The sequence below is a fragment of the Tursiops truncatus genome, chromosome 3 (genome assembly GCF_011762595.2).
Source record: "Tursiops truncatus isolate mTurTru1 chromosome 3, mTurTru1.mat.Y, whole genome shotgun sequence".
Classification (NCBI taxonomy): Eukaryota; Metazoa; Chordata; class Mammalia; order Artiodactyla; family Delphinidae; genus Tursiops; species Tursiops truncatus.
Window position 1 is genome coordinate 151615238 of NC_047036.1, and position 12039 is coordinate 151627276.

The 12039-nt window shown below is 40.6% G+C and overlaps 1 protein-coding gene across 7 annotated transcripts in view; it reads right to left on the reverse strand.

Moving 5' to 3' along the window:
- The window catches only part of UIMC1 (ubiquitin interaction motif containing 1), a 138743-nt gene that overhangs the window by 58249 nt on the left and 68455 nt on the right, over positions 1–12039 (reverse strand). For 6 of the 7 annotated variants that reach the window (XM_073802823.1, XM_073802825.1, XM_073802824.1 and 3 more), the window contains 3 exons: positions 5131–5255; positions 4297–4396; positions 3252–3994 (listed from right to left, as the gene is read on the reverse strand). In XM_073802823.1, the coding sequence (XP_073658924.1) occupies positions 3252–3994; positions 4297–4396; positions 5131–5255 (968 nt within the window). The remainder of the gene's footprint in view (positions 1–3251; positions 3995–4296; positions 4397–5130; positions 5256–12039) is intronic. The other variant, XM_019942742.3, reaches the window with a different exon arrangement.

Below are 12039 nucleotides of genomic sequence, written 5' to 3' on the forward strand. Positions count from 1 at the left end.
TCATTTCCTAGAAGTTTGAAGTTGGAACTGGGAAAGAATAAATCTCCTGTAACCTGTATTTAACCTTTGGGAACTGTAGGATCAATATCTTCCACCTACCACGTGAAACAGAGAAGCAAAGGAAGCCAGTTTGCAGGGAGGAAAATGAAGCAGACACAATATAACTACGAGATACAGACGAATTTTCCAGACCTAGTGCCTTATCCAGGCTTGGTTTACCATTCTGTTTTAGAATTTATGAGGTACCCTATTTCCTTATGATGAAGTCCTCTTTTTAATTAAGCTAGCTTGATTTAGTTTGTTATAGCCAAACAGTACCAATTAATAATACCATGTGTAGTATTTGGTGGCCTGTTCATGAAGTTAGAGAACTTCAACCTAATAAGGCCAGCCACTAGGTTGTAACCACTTCCAGCCTATTCTAAAGGCACTGCTTTCAAACCTCAGAACCTGACACAAGTCTGCTCTAGAACTCTGGCCCCTGGGATCTTTCAAGCTAATGACTTGAATTACAGTAAATCATTAAGTGTTCCCTCTGTGGAGTTACTTTATTCTTTTAAAAGGAAGTATTGGGCTTCCCTGGTGGCGCAGTGGCTGAGAGTCCGCCTGCCGATGCAGGGGACACGGGTTCGTGCCCCGGTCTGGGAAGATCCCACATGCCGCGGAGCGGCTAGGCCCGTGAGCCATGGTCGCTGAGCCTGCGCGTCCAGAGCCTGTACTCCGCAACAGGAGAGGCCACAACAGTGAGAGGCCCGCATACCGCAAAGAAAAAAAAAAAAAGAGGAAGTATCTCTGAATCACAATGAATAAATAAAATGTTATAAGCATAACCTAACTTTCCTTTGGAAAAGAGGCAAGTCACTAGAAGAACTGTTAAGAAAAATGTTTTCTCCTCCCACATAGCTATGTTTCTAGAATGTGAATGAAAAAGGTTGTTAGGGAAGAATAATTCCCATACATATTCTCAATGAATAAACTTCTGGTCCCTTAGAGAAAACTACCATTTACTGAGTGGCTATAATCTCCTAAGCATTATACTAGACATTTACATAATTCACTTTAATCATTAAAACTACTGAAAGATATGAATTACTACTCCCATTTTACAGATGTTTACAGATGTTTTTAAACTGAGATTCAGAGGCTAAATGGCTTTCTCAAAGGCAGAGTCACTAAAACACTAAAGTCAAAATTCAAACTCCAAATCCATGCTCTCTACACAATGCCATGAAATTTCTCATAGCTACCATATCTTGAACCCTTATCATAAAAGAGACAGAACAGGATATTAGCAAAACAAAACCAAAAACTCAAGAGTCCAATAACAGAAACAGTGACAAAAAATAGTAAAGTAATAAAACAGAATATTCTTGAAAATTAGTTTATAAAGAATTCGTAATTATGATTGTTTTTTATAATACTTAGAGAAAAAATAGAAAAGATGGAATATAAGCTTACTCTATTACACATACAACCTATATATCTATATAATATTATCTAGATATCTCAGAAAAAGACTTAAAAGGCAACCTAAATGTCCCCAAACAGGGAATTGTTTTCAGTAAATTACTGAAAATCACCACAAGCAAAATCAGAAATACGCCATTATGTGAGGGAAAAAATAAACTGGAAAACTATCTGCACGTCCTATCACAAAGGACCACTTCCCCTAATACATAAAGGGTGTCTACAAACCACTAAGAAAAAGACTATGGTAGAAGAAAAATGCCCATAAGATCTAAACAAACAGAAAAGGAAATACAAATGGGTCTCAACTACACAGGAGAAAAGTGCAAATTAAGACTGCATTGTGGGACTTCCCTGATGGAGCAGTGGTTAAGAATCCGCCTGCCAATGCAGGGGACATGGGTTTGATCCCTCTGGGAAGATCCCACATGCCACGGAGCAACTAAGCCCAGGCACCGCAACTACTGAGCCTGCACTCTAGAGCCCACGAGCCACAACTACTGAGCCCTCACGCCACAACTACTGAAGCCCGCATGCTCTAGGGCCCACGTGCCGCAACTACTGAGCCCATGTGCCTAGAGCCTGTGCTCCGCAACAATAGAAGCCACAGCAGTGAGAAGCCCACGCACCACAACAAAGAGTAGCCCCCACTTGCTACAACTAGAGAAAGCCCGTGCGCAGCAATGAAGACCCAACACAGCCAAAAAAAAAAAAGACTGCGATACTATGTTTCATCTCTCAGACTGGCAGTACAGTCCTGATAATACTGTACTGGTATGGGTATGGGGAAGCTGGTACTCATACAACCTCTACAGAAGGCAATTTAGGAACAGCTAGCAAAGTATATATATATACTTTGATCCACCAATTATATCAACAAGAAGTTATCCTACAAAATCTCCCATGTAGATGAAACATCTTATGCACAAGAGTAATAATCCTCTTCCAATTAAAAAAAAAAAAAAGAGTGATAATCGCTGCAGTAGTGTTTGTAACTATTATTTTGGAAACGACCTAAATGTCCACCAATAGGGGTACTAGATAAACTCATCCATACATGACATATTACACAGTCCCCTCACCCCCGCCCAAAAAGAAGAAAATTTTTAGGTACTATTATAGAATGATCTCACAGAGATAGTAAATGAAAAAAGTAATGTGCAGAATAATGTGGAATATGCTATCAGCTGTGTAAAAAATGAGGAAAAGAATATGTATACACATTTGCTTGTACTACATGAAATATCTTGGAAGGATACACTAGAAACTAGTAATAAATGTTGACTCCAGGGAGGGGAACTGGTTGGCTGGGGATGGGGATAGGAGACAAACTTTTTATTTATATCTTTTTGAATTTTGAGCCAGTTGAACATTATTACCTATTCAAAAACTTAACTTTTTAGAAATACATATTTTAAAACAAAAAATAAATTTATGATATATCCACCTGATAGAATAATGTTTTCAAGTATACATAATAGGAAAAGATCAAAGATAAGCTATTAAATAGGGGAAAGGAACAAAGTTTACACAGAAGAGTCTTCATTTTGTTGAAAAATTAAAAAGAAAAAAGTATTTTTATATGCACAGAAATAATAATGATTGCCTCTTAGTGCTGGGATTATGGGCAATTTTTTCTTCTTTACACTCTTCTGTACTTCCCTAATTTTCCACAGTGAGCATATGCTACTTTAAAAATCAGGGGGGCAAAAACACAAAAAGAACAGATAGCTAAAATAATCCTTTCTTTAATCATCCTTAATTACAGCATCACTGACCCTTACCTGACCATGACTGGTTGTTGGTTCTTCCTCCAACAAAAGTTTCTCTTTCAAGCTTTTAATTGGGCTTTCTTGGAAATCCTTGGTTTTTGAGTGCCAGACAGATGCCCTAGACTCCTGCCTCTCCTCTTTGTCTTCATCTCCCATATCTTCTGAGATGCGTTCATTTTTTTCACTAGCCTGATCTCCTCGGCCACATTCATTCTGGATCAGAGAAGGAGGTCTAGGTAACACTGGTTCCCCAAACCCCTTTTTTTTTAAGAGCTGCCTCTGAGCCATTTTCAGGCTCTTTTGATAAACCTCCAACTGGCAGAGAATGACCTTGGTATATTGGTTAGGGTCTACTCCAGCAGGGCAGAATGGAATACCCCAGAAGTAGTGCACAGTGCCCCCAATGTCCTGGAGACCTTTGGCATCTGCTGGGGCAGGCAAACAGTGCCTAGATGTGTCCCCCCTACCCTGGGCAGCTTTGCGAAAAGCACAACCCTTCCCAGTACTTTCCTGTGGCTTCCCACACTGTGTGCGCTCAGCCAAGTGGCCAGTACATCTGTCAAAACATTTAACGTTCTCATTCTCAAACACTGGCTGGCTTGACTGGTCCCAGCTTCCTGAGCTGCCAGAGACCGGCTCCTCTTCAGTGTTTTCAGTGCGGTCCCAAGGCTCCTCTCTTTCCTCAGACTCGTTTCCCTGACTGATATGTGAGCCTTTAAACAGTGATGGAGGTACCAGCTGCCATATGCCTGTAGGTATTTGAGAAAAAGTAGGGCTAAGGACAAACCATTTTTTATTAAGAGGGCTTGGTAAGTTATCAAGAATTACATAAAGTGGGTAAAAAAAGGCTCTTCTTTGGGTTTAACCAAAAGTTGGCTTTTCCTTGGAGATAAAAGTATGCTGGATATTAGTGAGATCTCAACTACTTTCTGATTTAACCTCTTTAATACCACCAAAGGGATTCTGGACATTTCTGTATATCTACTCTCAGCATGATATCCCTGTGATATGGTTATACTTGATGAGAAGGAGCCAGAACAGGGAGACATGCCTTCAGAGGTCCCAGAGTCTGTGGTTTTCTCTTGGTGGGACTGTGAAGATGGTCCAGCGGCCAGAGGTCGAGATCTGGTAACAGAAGCATCAGAAGGCCGGCAACTCTGAAACAAGTGATCCCACACCAGACCAGGTTTATTATTAAGATAGCTATACAGGAAGGGTCACAGGAAAGGACAAGAAGGGGAGTCCACCGTCCCTAAGAGATTCTCCTCTCCAAAACGTAGATGCTCAATTCAAATGAATTCCACAACATGTACTGCATGCCTACTATGTGCAAAGTGCTATACTAGAACACTATACTAAACCCTTTTCTAATATAGAGAGGTGAATGGCATAAAGGATGGCTCACGACCTGCCACTGGCAAATACCTTTCACATTTAAAATAATTTCAATTACACATATTCAAATCACAATTAAAAATTATTTGAAAAATTTTAAGACTGCTCATTTTTTCTCTCCATAACCCACCTCTGGTTCTCATTCCCTTTGCTCTCCCCACAAAACAGGGGAGTTTTATCTTATCTTGCTTATCTTGCTCCCTTTTGGTTTCTTGACACTCAATAACTCTTTTCAGAAGCTGCCAACTACTACGGTTCTCTTAAGCTATGGACTGAAAATCTGTGAGGTGGAAAACTTTCATACAGAATTAACAAAACACTTCAAATTGAGTTCATCAACAATTCAACACAGACTTAAAAATTATTATGGGAAATATCTGTTACTTGAAAACCGTACGAACTACTATAACTAGTTCCTAATGCAGCCATAACACTGCAGAAATAAAAAACTATTGCTGATGAATCCTCACAAACTTTTTCCACATAGCATATTTACATTCAGGCTTTCAGCAATGGCTTTCCTCAAGAGCTCCTCTTCTTCCTCCTCCTGGCTGTTCACCTCCCTAGCTTCCTGTTCACTCATTTTGACAGCCAGAGCAAACTGTTCTTCTTCTGTCATTTCTGTAAGAAGATCGGGAAAAGAGAGAGAGGGACACCACAAACATTGAATCAGCACGTAGACAAGAAACAAAATTATTAAACTTTTCAAGCAGAGACACTACAGACCATTTAGTACAATTTTATAATTTTACAAATGAGGAAAGCCCCAAAAGGTAAGGTGCTGGCAGCAGTTACAAGAATCCTGGGTTAACTAGACTGTGAACTCCTATGAAGGCAGAGTTTCTGCCTATTTTTGTTCACTGTTGTATCTCCAGCACAAGAAAAGAGTACCTGGCACCTGGTAGATATTCAATAAATATTTGGTGAATGAATAAATAAGAGGAACTAACTCCCACTCTAGGGCTTTTTGCTACATATCACTTTATACATATTTGCTTCAAGCTCAACATTTAACTAGAATAATTTTACTCTTCAGAATCCTCTGATTTACCCAGTAGAAAAGAACATTTCTAACGACCAGAATTTCATCTCCAAACACCATTTCCCATTAAAAGCAACTGGGTTACCTCGGAGAGAAATAGTTGATTCCAAGTCTGCAGCATGAAATGTAGAAGATGAACTAGAATATCTATCATATCTGTGAGCAATGAACCTATCCGATATAACTAGGGTCATATCAAAAGAACTCATGAGCCAACTTAAAAAGGTTCTCACTGGCTAAAAATGGGACCACTGGAACATCAATAAGGATAATGAATGCAATGAATTAAAACACACTAAATATGTCTAAATCTATGAGTTCATAATAGTACTTAAAAAAAACAACTAACCGGTCACTGTTGAAGAATATTAGTGAATCAACTATTCTGAAAACTGTTAAATAAAAGGATAGAGAATAAAGCTTTTGTTCTACTCTTCCAACACAAGCTATACTACTGGGTAACCAACCAGATGAAGAGAAGTTTCTCTTTAAAGAATTATTCCAGCTAATAAATAGAAATGACAGAATTAGAATATTGCCATTTTAGAGTCTGTCATACAGAGTGAGGTAAGCCAGAAAGAGAAAAACATACATCGTATATTAACACATATATGTGCAATCTAGAAAAACAGTACAGATAAACTTATTTGCAGGGCAGGAACAGAGATGTAGATGTAGAGAACGGACATGTGGACACGGGGGGTAGGAGACAGTGGGATGAATTGAGAGATTAGGTTTGACATAAATACACTACCATGTGTAAAATACATAGCTAGTGGGAACCTGCTGTATAGCACAGGGAGCTCAGCTCGGTGCTCTGTGACAACCTAGATGAGGGGGGTGGGGTGGGGAGGGAGGTCCAAGGGGGAGGGGATATACATATACATATAGCTGATTCACTTCATTGTACAGCAGAGACTAACACAACATTATAAAGCAATTTTACTCCAATATAAAAAAAATAAGAATATTGCCATTTTGTATATTCCCTATGGAGAGGATTTTGGCAATGTCTAATAAACTACATATATGAAACAGCAATCCCAATTCTAGCAATTTACTCTAATGATATATTTCCAATTTTTAAAAAAGTAAATATGCACTATATTTTTCACTGCAACACTGTTTGAATTTGCAAAACACCAGAGTCCACATAATGACTATAATAGGACATTGCTTGAATAAACTCTGGTATACATACATAAAACTGTAAAGAAGAATAAGGAAGGTATCTATGGTCTGGGAACAGAATGATTTCAAAGATACGGTATTAAGTTAAAAAAAAACACAAAAGAGTATACAGTATGCTACTTTTTGCAAAGACTGACACAGGAAGGAAAAATTAGAAACTAATGCACGTGGTTATATATAGGTAGTTGGGCAAAAAGTGGAAGGGGTAGGGAGGGAGTGACATTTCTTTGCATATACCTTTTTGTATATCCTTGACTTAACCAGGTAAAGGTTAAACCTATTTTTAAAAAGTAAAATAAAATCAATAAGGATGAGGGATCCCTAAAATTGAATCTCAACATAAAAAATTCACCCAAATGAATCTGAAGTGACCTTAATGAGAATGAAAGCATAACATATCAAAATTTGTGGAAGGTACCTAACACAATGTTTACAGGGAAATGTATAGCTATACATGATCATATTAGAAAAGAAGAAAAGTTTAAAATCAGAGATCCAAGCTTTCCTCTTTAAAAAACCAAAAAATGAAGAGTGAAATTCACCCAGAGTAAGAAGAAAGAAAGAAATATAAAGAGCAGAAATCAATGAAATAGAAGATGGCATACAATAAAGAAAAAAAGGGACTTCCCTGGTGGCACAGTGATTAAGAATCCGCCTGCCAATGCAGGGGACACCAGTACAATCCCTGGGCCAGGAAGATCCCACATGCCATGGAGCAACTAAGCCCATGCACCACAACCACTGAGACTGCGCTCTAGAGCCCACGAGCTGCAACTACTGAGCCCGCACGCCACAACTACTGAGCCCCCACGCTGCAACTACTGAAGCCCATGCACCTAGAGCCCGTGCTCCGCAACAAGAGAAGCCACCACAATGAGTAGCCCATGCACCGCAACGAAGAGTAGCCCCTGCTCACCACAACTAGAGAAAGCCCGCGCGCAGCAAGGAAGACCCAATGCAGCCAAAAATAAATTTAAAAAAAGAAAAAAAAATTTAGGGATTTCCCTGGCGGTGCAGTGGTTAAGATTCCACCTGCCAATGCAGAGGACACGGGTTCAACCCTGCTCTGGGAAGATCCCACATGCCGCGGAGCACCGAAACCTGTGCACCACAGCTACTAAGCCTGTGCTCTAGAGCACACGAGCCACAACTACTGAACCCGCTCACCACAACTACTGAACCCACTCACCACAACTACTGAAGCCCACATGCCTAGAGCCCATGCTCTGCAACGAGAAGCCACCGCAATGAGATGCCCACACACCACAGCGAAGAGTAGCCCCTGCTCACCACAACTAGACAAAGCCCGCGCACAAAAAAGGAGACCCAATGCAGCCAAAATTAAGTAAATAAATAAATAATTTTTTTTTTTAAAAAAAGCTTCAGGATAAAAAAAAATTAATACCAAAAGTTGATTCCATTAAAAGGTCAATAAAATTTATAAAACTCTAATTAAACTGATGAAGGAGAAAAAGAAAACATGTAAGTTAACAACACAACAATAAAAGAGGGGATGTAATACTACAGATTCTACACTCATGAAAAGAATAATAAGGGAATATTGTGGACAATTTTATGCCAATAAATTTGACAAACTGGATCATTCATTCTCAATAGGCATGATATCATCCCCAAGTGGACAAAAACTGGTCCTTGGAAGTCCAAAAAAATCTTACTCTCTTTACATATAAAAAATGGATATATAAGTCAGTACATAAACAGGATATACAGCATTATCTGTGGTATTAAAATTTCATGGGGGGGCTTCCCTGGTGGCGCAGATGGTTGAGAGTCCGCCTGCCGATGCAGGGGACACGGGTTCGTGCCCCGGTCTGGGAAGATCCCACATGCCGCAGAGTGGCTGGGCCTGTGAGCCATGGCCGCTGAGCCTGCGCGTCCAGAGCCTGTGCTCCGCAACCGGAGAGGCCACAACAGTGAGAGGCCCGCGTACCGTAAAAAAAAAAAAAAAAAAAATTTCATGGGGACAGTGGTGGCTAGGAAAACAAAGTCTTTAAAAAGGATCCTTCAGGGAACAGTAATGAAAAAAGGACTGAGAAACACTGACTTAACTGAAACAAACAAAAAAAATCACTGAAAAACATAAATCATGAAAACTGACACAAGAAGAAACAGAAAATCTGAATAGCCTTACATCTATTAAACAATTTGAATTTCTAATTAAAAACCCCTCCATAAAGAAAACCCAAGGCCATCTGACATTAATCACTGGTGAATTCTAACTAAGAATAAAGAAAAAAATAATAGCAACCTAATTCAGAAAGTAAGATATCAAGTCTCCCCAACTTGATTTATAGATTCAAGACAATCCCAATAAAAATCCCAACAAGCTCATTTAATGGAACATAATAGAAAATTCAGAAATAGATCCACAAATCAATTTTTCAATTGATTTTCATCAACAGTCCTTTTCAGCAAATGGTACTACAACTGGTAATCCATACTATACACAAAAAATTAACTCAAAATGGAATATATATCTAAATGTAAAAGCTAAAACTATAAAAGTCCTAGAAGAAAACATAGGTGAAAAATCTTTGTAATTGTGGAGTAGTCAACTATTTCTTAGACAAGACCCAGAGAGAAAAAAAAAATTTTTTTTTAAAGCACCTGGGACTTCCCTGGTGGTGCAGTGGTAAGAATCTGCCTGCCGATGCAGGTGACACGAGTTCGAGCCCTGGTCCAAGAAGATCCCACATGCCACAGAGCAACTAAGCCTGTGTGCCACAACTACTGAGCCTGTGCTCTAGAGCCTGCGACCCACAACTACTGAAACCTGTGCACCTAGAGCCCGTGCTCCGCAACAAGAGAAGCCACCACGATGAGAAGCCTGCACACCACAAAAAAGAGTAGCCCCCACTTGCCACAACCAGAGAAAAGCCCGTGCAGCAATGAAGACCCAACACAGCCAAAAATAAATAAATAAATAAATAAATAAATAAAATTTATTTTTTAAAAAAAGGACACTCATTCACTAGTTACTGTCTCTTATTTTTTATATAACCATGATCTGAGAATAAAGTCCGACAAACATCACTGCTGACTAGGACACATTTTACCTGACCTCTCTACTGTAATAAGAACCCAACCATTAGAAGAAAGAGAGAAACAAACTGGAATACCACCCAGGAGGCATGCTCCTTAAAGGAATATGTCAGCAAGTGTCAACCTTAGACTCTCTAACTGAATTGGCTTGATTCAGCTTATCAAATGATTCTGCTGATTCTAAACACAAAGTACTACACAATTTGTGTGAAGCTGATTATGCTGGTCATAATTTATGATGATTAACATCTCCCAACATTTAGGTTAGCCTCCCACTGAGATGTGCAAACAGGCTGTTAACAATCCAAACAATCCAGAACACAAAACTAGACAGAGAGAACCTGAATAATTTGCGGTTGTTCAAAATGGCTGAAAGAGAACATTCCATATAACAACAACAACAAAAGATAAATTATTTTCCTGCCCTAATCTTTTCCTAAGAACTTCCTTTTCCAAAACAGATACAGCTCTGCAACTTTGGTAAAGCTGATATATCTATACATGGCCAGTTACAATGTAAATTTATAAAACACTTTTGAAATAATCAAGGCACTGTGTCATAACCCGTACAGATGTGCTTTCTCAAAGAAAGTGATACCACTTCTGGGAATTTATCCTGAACAATCACTGAAAAGAAGAAAAGTGTTACACAAAAATATGTTCATTACCCTATAACCTATAAGGTGACTTAACTTACTTAGATACGTAAAGACAAGGCCATGGTTAAGTACATTATAGCATGTTAACTCAAGAAACTCAGATGTTGTTATCAAAATACTAATCATGAAGACATATAAAAATGATAAAGTCTGGTGGGGCGGAGTCAAGACAGTGTACTAGGAGGCAGCATAATTCGCATCTCCTCACAACTACGGCAACCTACCTGGCACCCCTGGGGGACCACAGACAACTAAGGGGACAGGAGGAAACCCCAGTGATCGGGTAGGATGTGAGGCTTGGGGGAGTGAAGGGGGAGGAGAAGTGGAGGCCAGACGGGAATGGTGCCCCTGAGGGGCAGCTGGGGGAGGGGAAGGGATAAATTGGGGAACCACTGGGAGGGCAGAGGATCAAAAAGGAGTGTGGCCAGGTTTCCCCTGCGCACTTGGACCCTCCAGGAATCTGTTGAGATCCCGGGCCTGATCCTCTGCCCACCTAGGCCCCCTCCAGCTGGGTGGGTCCTGAGGGAGTGGGAAGGAGGTAAGGGGGAGCAAACGTAAAGGCCGGACCTCCGGGACAGCACCCCAAGGGGTGGCTGGGGGAGGGAAGGAGTTCCTACACCCAGCAGGATCCACCCACAGTTAGGAGTTGAGGGGCAACAGGGGAGACCCTGGGGGAGACAGTGGGGGAGGGGCACAAAGGAACGGAAGGGAACCAGGCCAGTGCTTTCCCTGTCCACTTAGGCACCAGGAAGCCTGTTGGTCTCCCAGGCCTAATCTTCTGGCCTCAGAGCCTCCCTTCTGCTGCGCAGAGCCCAAACCCCACCCTTACACCCCCACCCAGGGCCCTACCTCTACACTCAGAGACTCCCTCCAAAGGAGGTGGGCCTAAACCCCACTCACACACCCTCACTCAGGGCCCTACCTCCAAACTCCGGAACCCCACACTCCAGAGGCCCTCCTCTCAAGGTGCTGCCTCTCCTCTTCTGTGCAGGTCCTAAGCAGAGGCCCCGCCCCACGCTTAAATGTAGCCCTATCTAGGCCCCGCCCCATGCTCAAACATCACCCCCCACCCGCTTAGGACCCACCCCATCCTAAACCCTGCCCCCACCTAAGTTCCACCCCCTACCTAAACTCCGCCCCCATACCCTAGGCCTTTTTTTTTTCTTTTCTTTATCCCTCTTTTACATTGAGGTTCTGTTTTACCTTGCTGATTCACTGTTGATTCTTTTATATTTCTATTTTTCCGAATAAATCTTTTATTTTTCTAACTTTTATTCTTTATACTTCGCTAGTGATCTCTCCTTTTGGCTCGCTGCCCCACCCCCCCTTTCTCTTTTCTTGTTTTTGCTGTGGTTTTATTTCACCTTGTTGCAGTTGTTTCAATTATAGTTTTATTTTTTCTAATATATTTTTTATCTTTCTTATTTCATTTTGTTTTTTATTCTTTGAC